This window comes from Setaria viridis, chromosome 1, assembly GCF_005286985.2.
Source record: "Setaria viridis chromosome 1, Setaria_viridis_v4.0, whole genome shotgun sequence".
NCBI lineage: Eukaryota > Viridiplantae > Streptophyta > Magnoliopsida > Poales > Poaceae > Setaria > Setaria viridis.
Window position 1 is genome coordinate 28026097 of NC_048263.2, and position 19275 is coordinate 28045371.

Consider the following 19275-nt stretch of genomic DNA (forward strand, 5'->3'; position numbering starts at 1 on the left):
CAATGCCATGAAAACCATCCAGAAACGCGAGGTTGAGATGATGATGGCAACATCCACTTTGTGCAAAATTGTTGAAGCCGCCCAGCCAATTGCGAACATGGTTAAGCCCCGAGTCGAGGGCGTGGAATCTTGTCCGTTGGCAGATATACTCAAGGATGTGCTGGAGAAGCTTTCCAGCTATATTCATAGGATGGCTAAATCTGTTACCTAGCAAGTCTTGAGCTTCGTGAAGTCTTTCTACCCAAGGGCTAATCTTTAGCCCATGGCTGAAGGGATAGCAGATGATTGCTCCGATGATCGCTTCAAGAAAATTATGGTGGAGATGGATCCCATTGCTCAGGAAGTGGCTAACCAATTTAACCTTGAGTAGATCTGTATCAAGCAAATATTAGTATTGTAAAGAAAACAATTATGGATTCTTGATATGTAATATATACATTAGTCTTTGCGCAATTATTTTTTACTTTGCAATTTTTTATTTTTAGTGCTTCTCACAATTAATTCTAATTGTTGCTCATACGATTAATGTGAGTGTCTACGCACAAGGCTTCTTTTGTGAGCCTTATCAGATGCACATTTTAGAGTACTTAGGACGCGTGTCCTTTTGTGAAGCGCGAGTACTTGAGCTATCTGGATAGTAGACTACTGGGCGAGTAATCTCTTCAGGGTTTCGATGACTAGATCCTATCTTTACAACTTCCCTGAGTTGTATTGATGTTATGCTCTCAAAAGCCTGGAACTGCAGACTTGTTATTACAAGCCGCGACTAGACTGATTTGTCTGGTGAATAGTTACTCAGGTAGTTAATTAACTCCTGAGGTACTGATGGCTTCTTTTCTGCAAGCCGCCAAGGGACAGATATATCCAATGAGTTAACTAACTCATGAACTTATTAGAATTTTGGAGACTTGTTATTACAAGCCATATTTGGATGATTTTGCTTAGGGAGCTGAATAGCTCGTTGGAGTTGTGCGGTCTTATTATTACAAGCCGCAATTATATGATTTTGCCTAGGGAGCTGAATAGCTCATTGTGGTATTGCGGACTTGTCATTACAAGCCATATGTAGATAATTTTGCCCAAGGAGCCGAATAGCTCATTAGGAATACCGCGAACTTGCTTCTACAAGCTGCGTAAAGGCAAAAATAAGTAGTTGAATTACAATGAAAATATGACTGCTTTGTTGAGTTGTAAATCTACAACTAGGGCCGATGGCCGATTACATGAATATGTAAATCTAAGTTAAGGATAAAATAAACGGAGTTGCTCGATGTTCCATGAGTTGTCGACGTCTTCAATAAAGGGGTGTTGTAGTTGATATGATCCAGGTCTAGTGACCTTAGAAACGATGAAAGGCCCCTTCCATGGTGAGTTGAGCTTGTGCAGCCTCTTGGTGTCCTAGATACGGCGAAGGACCATGTCAGCTATGTTGAACGATCGTTCTTTGACGTTTCGATCATGGTAGTGGTGGATCCCTCCAAGGTATCTTGCGGACTGGACGAGTGCTGTGTAGCGAGCTTTTTCAAGGCTGTCAATGTCTAGACACCTTATTTCTTCTACCGTGCCTTCCTCATACTGCTCAGCTGTTGGGGATTTCTACATGATGTCAGCAGGTAGCACGGCTTCAGATCCGTAGATAAGGAAATAGGGCGATTGTCCTGTAGGCTTGCATGGCTAGGTACATAGCCCCAAGAGTACGTTGGGTAACTCCTTGAGCCACTTGTCTCCCTTGGTGTTGGAGATGTCATGTAGCCTTCTCTTGAGAGCGTCTGGCACCATCCTGTAAGCGTGCTCAACTTGGCCGTTGGCCCACGGATGAGCGACGGAGACATACCGGATGTTTATCCCACTATTCTCGCAATATTCCCAGAACCCATGGTTGTTGAAGTTTGAACCCAGGTCTGTGATTCTACGATTGGGGAAGCCGTAGCGATGAACAAGCTCATCGAGGAAGTCGATTACTCTGCCTGCTATGGGGCAAGTAATTGGCTTTACCATGATCCACTTGGTAAACTTGTCAATGGCCACCAGAACTCAGTTGAATCCTCCTAGTGTCTTGGGCAGTGGGCCATGCAAAGGGCCAAGAGGGTGGTATGGTGATCAGCTTGTAGGTAGGGACGTGCTGCTGCTTGGCGAAGAATTGGCACCCTTGGTATTGGCGGACTAGTTCCTCGGTGTCAGCGAGAGCTGTAGGCCAATAGAACCCTGATCTGAAAGCTTTACCCACAATTGTGTGTGAGGATGTGTGGTTGCCACAAATGCCTTTGTGGATCTCCTCCAATATGTCCTTGCCATCTTGGCGTGAGACACACTTCATGAGCACTCCTAATAATGCACCTCTTCTGTAAAGCTTGTCTCCGAAGAGAACATAGTTCTTACTGCACCATGAGACTTATTCTGCCTCTTTCTTGTCTAAGGGTAGCTTGTGTTGTTTGATTAAGTCGATGAAGGGAGCAGTTCAATCTACATGAATCATCATAACCTCCTGATCTGGCATGGTAGGATCTCGATCGGTGGTATTTGATGGTGCCAGCTCTGTTAAGGATGGCTTGTGTAGCTCATGGATGCAAAATCTTGCTGGAACTTGAGCGCGACTAGATCCGAACTTTGAAATGACATCGACAGCAACTTTGTTGTCGCAGGCGACATGGTGGAACTCCAAACCAGAGAATTTGTTCTCTAGCTTGCGTACTTCTAGACAGTACGCATCCATGTTCTAATTATGGCGATCCCACTCATCATTGACTTGATTGATCACCACCAGTGAGTCATCATAGACCATCAATAGCTTTATTCCTAGCGAGACTGCTAGGCGGAGCTCATGCAGAAGCACCTCGTATTAAGCTTTGTTGTTGGACACATCCCAGAAGATTTGCATTGGTGCCCTCAAACTTGAGTGATCTATCAAAATACATGACCCAATGCTCTAGACGCTCTGCTGGCGTTGGCAGTTGATTCTCCCGCCACTCTGCCATGAAATCAACTAGGGCCTGGGACTTGATTGCGGTCCTCGACTTGAATTACAGGAACAATGCTCCGAGTTCTACCACCCATTTAGATATTCTTCCTGTTGCATCCCGATTGTGGAGAATTTCTCCCAGGGGAAGTTAGTGATAATGGAGATCTTGTGCTCCAAGAAGTAATGTCGTAACTTCCGCGAGGTGAGCAGTATCGCGTACAGTAGCTTATGGACCAGTGGATATCTAGTCTTGGAATCTAGCAGCACCTCGCTTGCGAAGTAGATGGGCCTCTGTACTTTAAATATATGGCCTGGTTTCGATCTTTCAACCACAATCTCTGTGCTGACAACGTGAGTAGTTGCGGCGATGTAAAGCAGCAAGTCTTCGTTGGGATTTCATGCCGTGATGACCGATGGCTTTGATACGAAGTCCTTCAATTGTTGTAGGGTTTGATATACCTCCTCGGTCCACTAAAACTTGTCTTGCCGCTTGAGAAGTTTGAATAAGGGTAGGCCCCGTTCTCTAAACCTTGAGATGAATCTGTTGAGAGCCGCCATGCATCAAGTCAGCTTCTGGATGTCCTTGATGCCTGATGGGGCATGCATATCAGTGATGGGAGATCTTCTCAGGATTAGCTTCAATGCCTCGGTGACTGATGATGAACTCGAGTAGTTTCCTGGAAGGCACGCCAAAAATGCACTTTGTTGGGTTTAGCTTCCACCGAAATTCTCCCAAGCTTGTGAAGGTTTCTTCCAAATTTGCAATCAAGTCATCAGGATTTCTGGTCTTTACGACCACGTCGTCCACGTACGCCTCTACATTGCGATGTAGCTGCTTCTTGAAACACTCTTGGATTGCCCGTTGATAAGTAGCACCTGCTTTCTTGAACCTAAAAGACATTGTTGTGTAGAAGAAAGCTCTGTATGGGGTGATGAACATGGTCTTGATCTGGTCTTCCTCCTTGTGAGCTATCTGGTGATACCCCGAGTAGCAATTGAGTAAACAGAGGAGGGTGCTTCCAGTTATAGAGTCGATGACTTGATCAATCCTAGGGAGCCCGAAGTGTCATACATACATCTATGGGCCCACCAGATGGTTTGGACAGTCCTAAATATAGGGCTGGATACTGAGACACATCTGACATGGAGACCATGGCGCAGGTCGGCGTAATCTACATAGAAAGATAGGAACTAGTCAAGGATTAGAAAAGTACTCATTGTAATAAGAGTAGAACTCCTCTAGTCGTATCCGACTAGTATTCTTGTAACTAACTGACTTATAAACCTACCCCCGGCAATATAAGGTGAGGCAGGGACCTATTCCAAGGCAATTCAATCCAACCAACACACAAGACGTAGGGTGTTACGCTATTCAGTGGTCCGAATCGGTCTAAATCGTGTGTCTGCGTTTACCTTCGAGTTTCTGATCTCGACGAGCCCCACTAACCAAAACACTATCTTGGGAACCCCCCTCGGTAGGTTCCCGGGTCTAAACACTGATAGCTGGCACGCCAGATAGGGGCTCTTGCAAAAAATCCACTAGCGAACTCAATGGCACAAGTCATCATCAAGCCAATCGTTGCAGATTCATCTACTGGCCCAACATGAAGCCATCTGCTCTTGCCAAACACGATGATTCGCGCCTCATAGCCTACCTCAACACTTTTCCATATCAGGAGGGAGCTCCTCTATCGCCCATCTACGAGGAAGGCGGCACCACAGAGGTCATCACTTCAAGACCGAGAAGCTACTCTCATGAGAGAAATCTTCACCGTCATTGCTGGACAAAAGGATGAAGAAGAAGAGCAACGGGACAGAAACCCACGACATGAGCGTCACCCGGATGACGTCTCGCAGGATGAGCTCACCGCCAATGTTGTCGGAGAAGAGTTAGAAGCTTAAAGAACTCAACGACGAACAAGAAGTGCTGCAAGAGCAGAGCGCCGCTGCCGCCTTGCAGCGGATCTACCAATACATAACCTGGATAATGCCTTTGAAGAAGTTCAAACGCGTCACTATCGTACTGCCCTGGCTACCATCGCGTCTATTGATCTTATCACCCACGCGATGCCCAGAACAATTACACTAGACAATTGGCTGAACTGGCGGAACTCGCATACAAACAACTCGATCAGCAGAATTCGATACAATCAGTCCAACGCTTCGCATCCCAGTGAAGTCCTGTGTGTTGATTGGATTGAATTGTTTTGGAGGGGGTCTTTGCCTCACCTTATATAGTCGGGGGCAGGGTTACAGGCCGGTTGGTTACAAGTCGGATACGACTAGAGGTGTTCTACTCTTATTACAACGAGTACTTTCCTAATCCTTGATTAGTTCTGTCTTTCCATGTACACTATATCATCCTGTGCCATGGTCTTCATGTCAGATGCGTCTCGGTGTCCAGCCCCATATTTTAGGACTATACAAACCTTCTTACGCGCCCATAGATGTATATACGAGAAGCACAGCCTCTCAGTCACTATGATGAAACCGCAACTTTAGCCGAGTTAATTATAAGTTTCGTTGCGCATTTGTCAGGCTCCTGTTCGACTCCACATTGCTCGAGGGCTTGAGGGATAAGGGTACCCACGGGTCCCCACCGACTAGGGTATTGGTCGGTCCTGACAAGTGGGCCTACCCGACCACGCCATGAGGGCCAAGGCGTGAAGATACATGAAGCAAAAGTCCGGAGGCCGGGTGAATCGATTATGCCCGGATATTGCAGGATGCTTGTTGTAGTCCGACTCAGATTGCTTTCCATGTAACAACCGACTAGAATCAGATCCTATCCGACTTGTAACCCTACGTCGTCAGCCTATATAAGGCGGCTAGGGACACCCCCTGGGGTAACTCAACGTAAGTTATCCCACCTCATATTAACTCTTCGCATCTGCGATAACAATACAATCCACCAGAACACAGGACGTAGGGTATTACTCTCCGAAGGTACGAACCTGTCTAAACCTTGCGTCCCTGTGTTACCATTCGAATTCTTAATCTTACAATCTTCCCCGCCTATAAATCTATAAGGTAACCCTGATAGACTGCCAATCACTCAATCCAACCGTCCGCTGTTGCTATTGTTGCTTCCAGGAACAACATTAATGGGGAAGACTGGTGTTTCAGAGAGCTCTCCAGTGCTGTCCGGATTGCTCGACAGATTGCACCCTGTCAGGAGCGATCCAGTTGCTTCAGTCAGTCCTGGGCACCGTCAGTCATGAATTTTGCCTTTACAGGAAATGCGACCATTATGCAGCGTTGCCGCGCTGGTGCCCGTTGCTTTCGAAACAAAGAAGAAGCGTTCGTTGGATTGCTCGTGCAGCCGTACTCGTCGTACTAGTAATAAGCAGAGCGCGTGCCATGATGATTCCGTGGGATTGCCATCAGCAGTTCAGCGGCGAGGAAGGAACCACTTGGCACGTCTCACCTGGCCCGGCTGCCCGGAGGGCTTCCGACTTCCGAGCCGAGGGATCTCCCGTGCACCAGTAGATGGACGGTGCATCATATGCACGCATCACACAGGTCGATACGATTCGGCAGCGAGAAGAACCAGTCAAGTGGATGCCCCACGACCCGTCAGACGCTGGTATAAGCTCAACGGTACAGTGCAAGCAGGTTTATCGTGTGTTGGCACGGCAGGTGAAGAGTGACGCCGGCGAGCTCACCGGGATGGGATGATGCAAGCCCAACTGCCGCCGCGTCGTGTCGATTTTTCATGCTCTTGGCTAACAGGATTTGAGCCCCAAGTACGCACGGTATGCTCACCATTTCTCGCCGATATGAACTAGCAAACCGTGACAAGAACCAATCCATTTGCCCCCTCTTGTTTTTCTTCCACTCCGGCGCTGCCATGCCAATACCGACCCGACACATCAGTGTGTCGCAGATTATTTATCTGCTGGCCACCTCGCCACTGGACCGCCCTCAACTAAAACAACGAAGCTGATGCAAATATTGTTGGCGGCTTTCACTTGTAGACGGCATCGCGCTAAGACTTTCGACAAGAAGATATTTGGCGCCGAGCGATCGATCCGTCCAAGCTCCTGTCCTAGTCCTAACCCCTGTTAGGCCTAGGCTTTAGGCAATCGGATTAGACGCCGCCGAGACCAGACTGCACATGCCCTGGGGAAGTGGGGAGCGATCAGATCAGAGTTTCCGGAGCATCGGATGGCACACCCCGTCCGCCGTTGGATCGCGCGCGCCGCGCCTGGGATCACACGACGCAGCGGTGGCGGTGGTGGAGGTGAGGTCAAGCCGGGGCCCGTCTCTTTCTCGCGCTCACCTGCTCCAAATCCCGGGCCGCGCGAGATCAATTCTTCTATGGTTTCCGGTTGTTATCCGTTAACCCCGTGCGTCACCTGCGCGGCCGTCGCGTGCGGCCGTCGCCACTCCTATAAAACTGAGCCGCTTTATTGCCGTTTCCCGCACGGCCAGCGCCAGCCTGCTGCCTGCACGACTGCACCGCTGCTTGCAGACGCACACGCTCACCAGCTTCTGCCGGGGTTGCGCCGGCGATGGACCTGCAGCCGATGCAGCCGCCTCCCAGTTCCAGGGCGAGGTGAGCTCGGCAGGCACCTCCGGCCGGATCATCATGAGCGAGCGTTCCGATCCGACGCTGAATCCCTGACCCGTGCTCTCGCCGTGCCGTGCAGATCCAGGTCCTGGGGAGCCGGGCCCTGGGCCACGGCCCCGCCTCTGTCTCCCAGGCAGCAGATGAAGCCTCGGCACGAGCGCAGCAGGTCCACCACGCCCACGTACTCGCCACCCGTCCCCTCCTCCCAGGTGCGTATATCTCCGTGTTGGTAGTTACACGAACGGAATGGGTGCGCAGATCGTGCGCGCGCATGCGTCGCAGCAGAAAACGTGATCGTGATCGTGTGGAGTCGTGGACTACTCATCGCGGCAGAGTCTCGGCGATAGCGGCGGCATGACGGAGCAGGCGCCGGAGACGACTCCGCAAGAGGACGAGCTCTGTCGTCCCGCGACGGAGACGGAAACGGAGGGGAAGGCGGCGCGCCCGGCGGGGCAACAGCCGGCGGAGCGGCAGGTGAGCGACGGCGCCGACGCGGGAATGGAGCGGGTGGTGCGGCGCCTGGAGCGGGAGGTGGCGGCGGCGAAGCAGACGGAGATGAAGATGCTCGAGTCGCTGGTGCGGCAGACCAAGGAGCTGGAGCAGGCCAAGATCGCGCTCGAGGAGGCCAGGCTCGAGGTCGATGCGCTGCGCCAGCAGCAGCAAGGCGCCGCGGCGGCCGGCCCGGCCCCGCCGGCGCAGCAGCAGCAGTGGAGCGTCATGGACCTCATGTTCGGCGGCGTCGATGAGGAGCTCAACGGCCTCCGGGCCAGGCTCCGGGCCTCGTCGCAGGCCGAGGAGCGGAGCCGGAAGGCGGCCGACGACCTGACCGCCGCGCTGTCCGCGGTCACCATGGAGGCCAAGCAGGTCAAGGCCTGGCTCTCCGACGCGCAGGCCGAGCTGGAGGCCGCCAACGCCGAGGCCGACCGGCTCCGTGGCCTGCTGCTGGCCGCCGAGGCGGAGCTCTGGTCGGCCACGGAGCAGGCGGACGCGATCACCACTGAGTGGAAGGACGCCGCGGCGGGGTGGCGCGCCAGGGAGAAGGCGCTGGTGGCGCGCGCCAGCGCCGCCGAGGAGGAGGCCGCCGCGGCGAGGCGGGAGAACGCCGACCTCGCCGGAGCGCGCCGGGCGCTCGACGACGAGAACGACGGCCTGCGCCGCGCGCTGGAGCGCGCCGCCGAGGACGCCAGCGCCGCCACGGAGGCGCTCGAGCTCGTCAGCGGCGAGAACGCCGGCCTGCGGGAGGCCGCCGACGAGAAGGAGCGCGACCTGGAGGACTTGCGGCGGGAGAACGGGACCCTCAGGGCCGGCGAGGCCGCGGCGCGGGAGCGCGCCAAGGAGCTCGAAGCCCAGCTGCTCGCGGCGGCGACAGCAACCGACGGCAGCGCCGCGATCGGGAAGGCGGCGGTGGAGATCCCGCTGGTGGAGAAGTGGAGGCGCGAGGCCGCGCAGGGGAAGCTGGGCGCGGCGGCGTTCCTGGACCACGGGAGGGTGCTCCCGGGCCGCCGGGACCGGATGTTCGCGTCGCTGAGCAACCTCGCGGAGCTCAAGTCGGCGGCGGCCGCGGCGGCCATGGACGACTACGACTACGAGTTCGACCACCTGGACGTGGGCCACCAGTACGCCGGCGGCGGCGCCACGGAGCACGCCATGAAGCACAGGAAGCGGCGGTCGATCCTGCGCAAGTTCGGGGACCTCTTCCGGAGGAGGAGCCTGTACAAGCCCGACCCCGCGCCGGTGCTCCACAATCACTACTAGAACAGCATAGATACTACTAGATCGTAGATGCTCGCGAGATCGGTGCTTGCAGCAAGGTAGCCTCCTTTGAATGATGATACGCACGCATACAGAATAAGTGAGTGAAGGAGTGTGTCGTCGTCATCAAGGTTCTTCAGTAATCAGTACGCCCATCTGCTGAAAGCCTGAAGCTCTAATCGTGGCACCGTTCTGTTTCTTAAGGATAGGTAGGCATGGTAGGCTCTGCATCTGCAGCAGATCGATGTAGCGGGAGTTGGAGGAGATGATGATGTCAGCTATGCGTGTCCCTTACTTAAACTTCTTCCCTTTTTGGTTGAAGGATCATCAGTGCACTTGAGTGTACCTCGCATTGGGACAGCGTCGGCCATCTCTCCAAAACCAATCGTTTCATGTGCACGCTAGTTGCAATTCGAACGACCAGGATTACAGGATCGTTACTGACAATGATCGGGCACTACATCAGAGATCTGGTGTTGTCTCTAGCTGCAAGCAGTTGCAAGCCGGCCGTGCAAATGTGCAATGGAGCAAATGGGTGGGGTGCTCCTCGTGGTTTCTCTCAGTTCAGTGGCTACGGCTGAGCTTGTTTCTCCAAGTTATTGTAGGCCGTGTGAGTTGCAGGCTTGCAGCTGGGCCGACCTGAACAAATGGGTCGCGACGGTTTTGGGCTAGCAATTTGGCCCATTTGGTTTGAGGCATTTTGCTTGCGTGTCTAAAAAAAGGTAACCGGTAGCAATGCTTATCAAGTTTAATTGCACGTAATTTACTCACAAGCAAATATTCTTAACTATAGGTGGTGTGTATAAGAAAGTAACCGGTAACCAAAGTTTATCTATTTTGATTGCGTATTTGCATCTAACTGTTACGAAGAAAACAAAATCTTACAGCATGAACATTTATCAAGGTAAGAAACTTAGCTAGAAGCGCCTCATCTTCGCCATGTAAGTTGACCAATCCATTTCTAATGAATACATGCATCCGCCATGGTTGGTGTCGACGCATTCGATCATGCAGCAAACGAGGAGCTCCTTACCGCCAACGTGGCCAAGCAAGCACCCGCTCCTCGGGCAGCAGGCGCTGAACCAAACGTCCCCGTGGCAATATGGCAGCAGGTTCCGCACGTCGATCGTCCTGCGCAGGACCCAACGGTCGCCGCCGGTGAGCACCCACACTTCGACGAGGCCGCCCCCGAACGATCTGACCACAGTCAGTCGGCCGTCCCCGGACGTCGCCAGGCGGAGCGGGCTGGTGCGCAGGCTGCTGTAACAGTCCAGTTTCCCGCAGCCCTCCGGCAGATCCGTCAACCATGTCCTGCGGGAGCGCACGTCGACGGCCACCGCGCACTCGACCACGCCGGCGTCCGTAGCCATGCCGAGCCAGTGGACGGCGCCACCGCGGCAGATGACCTCGCTGCCCGGGTATATGCGCGTCACGAGACCCTTCTTGAACCTGTGGGAGCGCGTGACCGTGACGGCACCCCACGCGCCGTCGCTCGTGGAGAAGATCTGGTAGGTCATGCCGCCCTCGATGTCCTTCTCCTTCACGGCGAGTATCACTGCCTTCAAGTCGTCGTCGTTCGTCGTCGCCGCCGCCGCCGCCATCTGACACGGTGAGATCGTAACCGGTGAGCAAGACGTATGTGTCCTTGAACGCGCCGGCGGGGAGGAGCTTGCGGTCCCCGGTCATGAGGCTCCACAGGCAGAGATCTTGCGCCGCCCTCCCACCGAGGAGGACGAGCCCGTCACGAGACGCCAATAGCTCGTCGTAGGACGCTACGTCGGTGGCGGCGCCCAGCTGCGCGAAGGAAGAGACCGCTGGGGAGCGTGCTGCGCAAGGCGCCGTGCCGGCGGCGGCGGTCACGGCAGTCGGGGCGGGGCCGGAGGCACGAGGCGGCATTGCCGGCGATGGCGCGCCGCCACGGCTTGCAGACTCCGGTGCAGCGGAGAGCGGCAGCGGCCTCCAGGCGGCGGAAGATGTCGACAAGTAGTTCGGGCGGCAGCGACGCCCACATGTCTACGTCCATCTTTCGTACGTCTTGGGTTTTTTTGAAGAAGGGAGATTAAGATGCCTAATTAGTTGGGACAGAATCAACTCACATATAGGAGTGAACATTGGTGGGGTGAGGAAAGTGAGCATTGTGAAGGGGATCAGAGTTTAGAAATGAGGAAGAGGACACAGAGACAAGGCTACTGATATATTAAAATGGTGGAAAGACTCCGACAAGGCAGAGTACAAATTATGCACAGGTAAGCACAAAACGAAGAAATATTTTAAAAAAAAAGGCCATGAAAGGTGGCACCAAAAATAGACTCACCTCCGACCCTAACCGGTTGAGTTAAGCTCACTTCCTTATTTTTATGTACTGTCAATGTACTATCATTTGTGTACTTGGATGAATTTTTTTAGACACCAAAGGCTCTTTGAAAAAGCTTTTCAGAGGAACTATGGCTGGCATTACGCTGACCAAAACTTGTATTAGGAGCCAGAGCGTGTGCATACATGATTTGTGAAGTAAATTGGCCTATTACAAGCAATGCTCTTTGAACAAGGTTACACACACATTCGCAAAAAGAAAAGACCACTTTTCCTTGAGGTGAAATGGACATTAATAAGACACCATAATCAGAAGAGATCAAGAGAACATTATCAGGTTAACAAATTCATTTCTTGTCCATCAGAGGAGCAAGCACCCCGTTGACTAGCCTCTCCAGATTTATCCAAGAGGAGCCACCTGGCCGTGTCGCGAGCTCGGCTTTCTCCCTCCACTCCACCACTGACCTCCTGAGCTCCTACCCTCTCTCCCCACCCATCACCTGCCGTATCGCCGCCACCACCTCCTCCCGCCTAGGGTCCTCCCCGACCTCCACGCCGATGCGCCACTCCGTGCACGCCATCTATAGATGTCCACACAGCCCGCTACCCGTTAGCTCGGCACGGAGCCCATTTTTTGCCCAAACCTAGCCCGACCCAGCACGAAGTTCTTCAGGCCCGTGCTAGCTCGGCCCGGTAGCTCGTGCCGAGCGTGGGCCGCCACCCCAACACGATGGGGGACCCAGCCCAGCATGATTTTAGGACGCTGGCCCGAAATGGCCGGTTAACCCCTCAATCTTATCCACACCATCTCACCCACACAAATACCCCGTCCGCTCCCCTGCTAGCTACCATCATCCCCTTCCCCTCTGGCCCTCCGCCTCCCCAGCTCCCATCCATGGCTCCATCCTCCCATTCCTCTCTGACCTCCGCCTCCCCTCCGACCTCCGGCGGCCACCTCCCCTCCCTGCGGCCTCGTCGTCCCCTACCCCCGCCGCACGTCGCCATGCCCTTCTTCGCGGCAGCGTGGGGCTGGCTGCAGGGAGCGGCGGCAGCGTAGGGAGTGGGAGAGGCGGCGCGGGGGGCCGGCAGCGGTGACGGCGCGAGGGGCCGACCGCAGGAAGCCAGAGCAGCAGCGCGAGTACCTGGTGGAGGCGACGGTGGCAGCGCGCAGGAGCAGGCAAGCGGCGGCGTGTAGGAGGCGACGGCGGTGGCGCGAATAGGCGGCTTGTCCAATAGGAGATAGCGGCCGTAGTGGCGCAAAGGGAGCAAGCCGTGAGGGCCCACCGTGCCTCGCGGTAGTCCGAAGTCGGCCATCCTTTACGGGCTAGCCCGGCACGAAATGGGCCCATGGGCCTGGGCCGTTAGTGCAGCCCATGAGCTGGCACGGCCCGGCACGGTAGAGGCATAGTGCCAGGCCAGACCAGGCATGAAGTTGGCCGGGCCTAGCTGGATCCATGCCAGGTCAGGCCGGCCGCCCGTTTGGATATCTATAACGCCATCCTGCTGTTGGTCTGCTGGTTATAGATTTCCATTTGGCCCGCGGCACGTGGGCCGGCCCACGGCACGACAATTTGGCCCGGTACAGGCACGGCCCGGCACGGCGGCCTTGCAGGCTGGGCCGGCCCGGCCTACAACACGGGCCGGGCCTGGGCCGCTGCCTCAGCACGTGGGCTGGCCCGGCACGGCCTGGCCCATTTGGCCCGTGGGCCATCAACGGCCGGCACGGCCTGTTTAGGCCTGCCTCGGCCTGGCCAACGGCCGTATAAAACAGCGGAACGACGCGCCCCGGCCGAAACCCTAACCCCCGTGCCCGCTCCCTCCCGCATCGAGCCGCCTGCCCGCCTCTCGTAGTCTCCCCCGCTCCCTCCTGCCTCCTCGCCTCCTCCCCTAGATCCTCCGCCATCCTTGCCCACCGCCAGCTCGCCGGTGGCCCCTCCACCTCCCTCCCCCTGTAACTGGTCCTCCACTCTCAGATCCGGCGTCCTCGCCCGCTGCCGGCTTGCCGGTGGCCCCTCCGCCTCCCTCCCCCCGTAACTGCTCCTCCACTCTCAGATCCGGTGTCCTCGCCCGCCGCCGGCTTGCCGGTGGCCCACGGCTCCGCCTCCCTACCCCTGTAACTGCTCCTCCACTATCAGATCCGGTGTCCTCGCCCGCCGCCGGCTTGCCGGTGGCCCGTCCGCGGCTCCGCCTCCGGCTTCCCTACCCCTGTAACTGCTCCTCCCCTCTCAGATCCGGCGTCCGCGCCCACTGCCGGCTCGCCGGTCACCCATCCGCCTCCCTCCCCGTAACCCCGCTTCTCCCCTAGCCCTCCGACCCTCCGCCTCCCTCGGTTCCTCGCCTCCTCCCCTCGACCCTCGCAGATCCGTCTCACTCCCTAGTTCCCCACCGTTGCGGTTCGTCTTCTCCAGCTCCGGGCTCCGGCTGCGCAGGTAAACAACCTCCTCTCGTTCCTCTTCTTCTTTCGACCCCTTGCAGATCCGCCTCCCTCACGTTTCTCCTCTTGTAGGTCTCTTACAGGGGCCGCGCATTGTTGAGGAACGGAGCCGCCGAGGCGATGACGTCAACGGTGGAGCGCTCGAGGGTGTGACGGTGTGTTCCCTGTACCGGGTGTGCTCTTCATTTCAGGTCTTAGGATGGACGACAACTATCCAACCTGCCTCAATAATGAGTTGCGGTTGATGGGGGAGACCGGAGATGATGATTCTGATTTGGAGGCGGATCGGCGGGCGCTGCTCGGTGGTGCAGTCCCCGATGCTCAGCCAGGCTCTGGTGCTAGTCCGGGCTCGGAGAGTACGGGCAGCAAGAGGACTCGTTCTTGCACCTCTAAGGTGTGGGACGACTTCGAGCCACTGTACGAGATAAGGAATAACAAGAGGGTAAGAACTGGTGCTAAGTGCCTACATTGCAAGAAAATTTATTCTGGTAAGTTTGCTAGTGGTACTGGACACTTGCATAGGCACCTTCCAAAGTGCCCAGTCTTGCTAGGTGCTTCACGTATGGCTCAGTCCCAACTCAAGTACAATCCTGATGGCTCTCTCCATATGTGGGAGTACAATCCTGATGTTGCTCGTATCCAGTTGTGCAGATTGATTGCTAGACTAGACCTTCCTTTATGCTTTGGTGAGTCTGATGCATTTGAGGAGTATATTAATATTGCTCATAATCCTAGATTCAGTTGTGTGTCTAGGCAAACCACCACCAGAGATTTTGTTAAGTATTTTGATGAGCGTCGCACTAAACTTGTGGCTTCTTTGCAATCTGTTTCCTCTGTTGCTCTTACATCTGACATATGGTCTGGTAATGCTAAGGAAGATTACCTTAGTGTGGTTGCTCATTATGTGAATGTTGATTGGCAACTAGAGAAGAGGATCTTAGGCTTTCGTTTAATTGATGTTTCTCATAATTCTGATAATATTGCTAAGCGCATTACAGCTGTTGCTACTGATTATGGTTTAAATGATAAGATATTTTCTATAACACTGGATAATGCATTGGCAAACACTGCCGCCATTGGTAAGCTTCATCCTTCACTGACTGGTTACATGGGTAAAAAGAATTTTCATCAGCGTTGTGCTTGTCACATTATTAATCTTATTGTTAAGGCTGGCCTTGATGTTTTCAAGCCTATGCTTAGTTCATTTAGAACTGCAATTTCATTCCTGAATTGTTCTAACCAACGTATTGCAGCATACAAGTCATATTGCATTGCTATAGGTGTCCGTCCTCGTAAGTTTGCTTTGGACATGGATGTTAGATGGAATTCAACTTATCTCATGTTGAAGCATCCATTACCCCATAAGACCACATTCCATCAGTTCATAACCACTCAATATGGTTTGGTTGAAGCTCAAACAATTCTGATAGAATTACACTGGTATATTGCTGAAAAGATTCTAATATTTCTTGAACAATTCTATGATTCTACTGTTATTCTGTCTGGTGTTTATTATCCTACTGCTCCATTAATCTTGCATCATATTCTTGAAATAGCTGGGCACCTTAATTTCTATGCTAATGATGCTGATCTGAAACATGTTGTTGCACCCATGAAGTCTAAGTTCTTAGATTATTGGTCTGATATACCTATGCTTTATACCTTTACTTTTATATTGGATCCTAGAGCTAAAATTGCTAGTTTTAGCAATGTGCTTCAGCTGATGTCTCAGCTAACTGGTAAGGATTATTCTAGTTACTTAACTGATGTAAGAGCTGAATTGTCTACAATCTTTGGCAAATATGAAGCTAAGTATGGTTCTGTGAGGATGCAGAGGGCCACTCAGCCAGGCCCTGCAGGTAAGAAGAAGACTGCTTGGGGTAAGATCTTTGGTTCCCAGGCTGCTTCATCTACTTATTCTGCTGCTAGCCTTGGTACTGGCCTGGGTTCTACTTCTGTTTCCTCCTCCCTGTCTAGGAGACAATCTGCTAGTGCTTTGTTGCAAGCTGCTCAAACAGGTGCCTCTCTTACTACTGCTTCTGAACTGTTTGCTTACTTAGACAGTGACACTATCAATCAATATGATGATGACTTCAACATATTGACCTGGTGGCATGAGCATAAGTTATCATATCCTGTTCTATCTATCTTAGCTAGGGATGTTATGACTGTGCCTGTCTCTACTATATCTTCAGAATCTGCATTTAGTACCACTGGCAGGATCATTGAGGAGCGGTGACGTCGTCTGACCCCTGAGATGGTGGAGATCTTGGCTTTGATCAAGGATTGGGAGCAAGGAGATGCAAGACTGCAGCATACCGTCGACGATACCGAACTTGAAGAGTCATTTGAGGATTTGTATCTTGATGAGTAAGATTTCTAATCTCATTTACTTCTCCTGCAGCATACTTGTTAGTTGTTACTTGAAGATCTCTAATCCTCCTATCATTTTTTGCAGAAGCTAGATGCCAGCTGCCCTGTTGGTGCTCTATCAGTGTTCAGGAGCAAGTTAGAACTCAGAAGCCTCATGCTGTTGTGCTTGTGTAGGTCTTGTGACTTGTGAGTTGTGAGTTGTCAGTTGAGTTGTGAACTTGTGTGATTGTGTATCTGAACAATGAACTTCGATGAGGTGGCTGTACTCTTTTTTCCTTTGTAAGGTTTTCTCACGAGGTGTGAGTTTTTACCTACAAAGATTTTTAATGAGGCAGCAATACAAACAACTCAAAATAATATTCAAATTTGTTTGTGTTATTGTAATTGTGAATCTGTGTGAATCAGTTGAACATGTGAATCTGTGAATATGTTGAAACTAAGTTTCTGTGAATATGTTGAAACTAAGTTTTGAATTTGGCTTTGAAACTATGAAAATGTCTTACTGTGATAAATTTGATTCTGGTGAGGGGGTTTTATTAAAACGTGTCACGAGCTGGCACGGGCACGGTGAGGCTGTTAAGGCCCACCGGGCCAGCGGGCCGACACGGCCTGCGTAAGAAGGTAGCAGGCCGGACCTGGACCGCCTCTTTGGCACGCGGGCCGACCCGGCCTGGCACGACAGTTAGGCGAGCCTAAACAGGCCGGACCTATTCGTGCCCGTGCCAGGTCGGGCCGGGCCGCCCGTTTGGCTATCTATACTGCTGGTTGCCCGCAAACGGCCAACTAGGAAACTGCGGTTACCTTGACTGCCTGCCGGACTCCGTGAACTCGTTGCTTCCCTTCTATACGAGATCGTATACGACAGCTTGGCGACCAATGTAAATCCGTTTCCTAAACTAACCTAGCTAGCTTACTACGTGTGCTACTCCATGCACGTAAAACTAACCAGCATGCGCACGGACTCAACTTCCTAATTTTCATAGACCGACACAAACTTGACTTCCCAAACCAACGACTAAAACAAGATTTAAATCCAACAAGTTCCACCCGCAGTGCGTCTGCAGGAACGCGCCGACGGCCTCGTGCCGGAGCACCGCCTCCTGCGGGCACCAGCTCGTCACGCGACCCCTCCCCTCCGTCTCCGTCAGGAACTCCGGCGGCAGGACGGCGGTTGCCTGCTGGTCGCTCCTGATCACCCACTGCACAGGAACTCGTAGCCGCTGTCGGCCAGCCCCCAGGCGAGCTACCAGGTGCTCTTCGTTGAGTTCCACTAGGCTCCCGAAGCTGGCGAACACCACCGAATTGGGACGCTTGCCGTCGAGCCAGTCCAGGCACGCGCGGTCCTCCTTGGAAAGGCTGGAGCCCGACGCGTCGACGGCCGGATTATCACCGCCGGCGCCGTCGGCGGCTTGCCTGAGGAGAAGCGGCACCGGCCCGACGGCGTAGATCGGCGGCAGGATGTCCGACATGGCGCTGCTGGCCTGGCTCTCCAGCTCCTCGAAGGTGTGGAGCACGACGGCGGACGGGACGGTGCGGTGGCACTCCATGATGGCGCGCAGGACCATGGCGAGCAAGGCGTCGTCGGGATCCGTGGCGTGGACGAAGCTCGGGAAGTCTTTGAGGCGCATGCCCTTGGACCCTTGGGCAACCCCGGCACCCAGTCGACGACCGTGCTATCCATGTATCCATTCCTCAGCTGCTCGGCATCTACAGGTTTTTACAGCATCCAAACCAATAGTAAGCTAATGATCAGATCATTCGTAGACAGTTCTACATAGCTACCGTGTTTACCTTTGAGGGGGACAAGGCCCTCGGCAACGAGGCGCTGGCCCTGCTGCATGGCCGTGATCCAGAAGGTGACGCGGGGCATGCCGATCGCCTCGGCGGCACGCAGGATGTGGTCGACGTCGGAGACGAGCAGGCAGCAGCTCGCCGCGGGGAGCTCGGACGACGACAGCACGAGCTCCTTGAAGTGCGGCGCCATGGACGGGAGGGAGAGGTGCAGCGCGGCCATGTCCTGCGCCGCGTCCTCGTCGGAGTCGGACGGGGCCAGGCCGTCCGGGACGGACACGAAGCGGATCCCCGGCGGCGGCCCCGCCAGCGCATCCGGCGGGCCGCGCGCGCGGAGGAGGCGCCGGAGGTTGTGCTCGGTGTGGACGAAGGTGACGTCGAAGCCGTGGCGGTGGTGGAGGAGCGTGGCGAGCTGGAACGCCGGGGTCACGTGGCCCTGGGTGGGGAACGGGAAGAATGCCAGGTGAGGCTTCGCCGGCGCCGCCATGCCGGGCTCTCTCTCGCTCCGATCCGTCGTAGTCCTACCAACGCAAAATCGTATCGAGGTCGAGTACTTAATGCAGAGGCTGTCCGACTAGATAAGAACGAAGCGAATAGACTAATGATGTGGATGGAGACAGCTCGTACCTCCTGCTGTGCCGTCAAGGTCCATGCCTCTCGCACCTCGTCCTTAATCATATCACGCTTGGCCTGTTTGGCTGTTTGGATGCCACGTCATAAACTTTATAACATATCACATCGGATGGTTAGATACTAATTAGAAGTATTAAATATAATCTAATTACAAAACTAATTACACAGATGGAGTCTAATTTGCGAGACGAATCTATTAAGCCTAATTAGTCCATGATTTGACAATGTGGTGCTACAGTAACTATTTGCTAATGATGGATTAATTAGGCTTAATAGATTCGTCTCGCGAATTAGTATAGAGATTCTGCAGTTAGTTTTATAATTAGCTCATGTTTAGTCCTCCTAATTAGCGTCCGAACATCCGATATGACCCCTCCTAAAATTTAGTACCTTGTATCCAAACACCCCACCATCACTTAGTCCTAGCCATACCATGCTAGCTCGACA

At 53.7% G+C, this 19275-nt stretch overlaps 1 protein-coding gene and 1 pseudogene across 2 annotated transcripts; one reads left to right on the forward strand and one right to left on the reverse strand.

Annotated features, from left to right (window-relative positions):
• Window positions 1-7199: 7199 nt before the first annotated feature.
• Window positions 7200-9605, forward strand: LOC117843703 (uncharacterized). Of its 2 annotated transcripts, XM_034724382.2 has the most exons (3): window positions 7204-7517; window positions 7612-7741; window positions 7866-9605. In XM_034724382.2, exons 1-3 carry the CDS (start codon window positions 7474-7476, stop codon window positions 9285-9287), a joined length of 1596 nt encoding a protein of 531 aa, XP_034580273.1. In that variant the 5' UTR covers window positions 7204-7473; the 3' UTR covers window positions 9288-9605. The 2 variants fall into 2 exon arrangements, with proteins under 2 accessions (XP_072149708.1, XP_034580273.1); XM_072293607.1 differs by having other exon boundaries at window positions 7200-7741.
• A 7615-nt stretch (window positions 9606-17220) lies between these two features.
• LOC117845081 (7-deoxyloganetin glucosyltransferase-like) lies at window positions 17221-18787 on the reverse strand (annotated as a pseudogene).
• Between the last annotated feature and the right edge of the window lie 488 nt (window positions 18788-19275).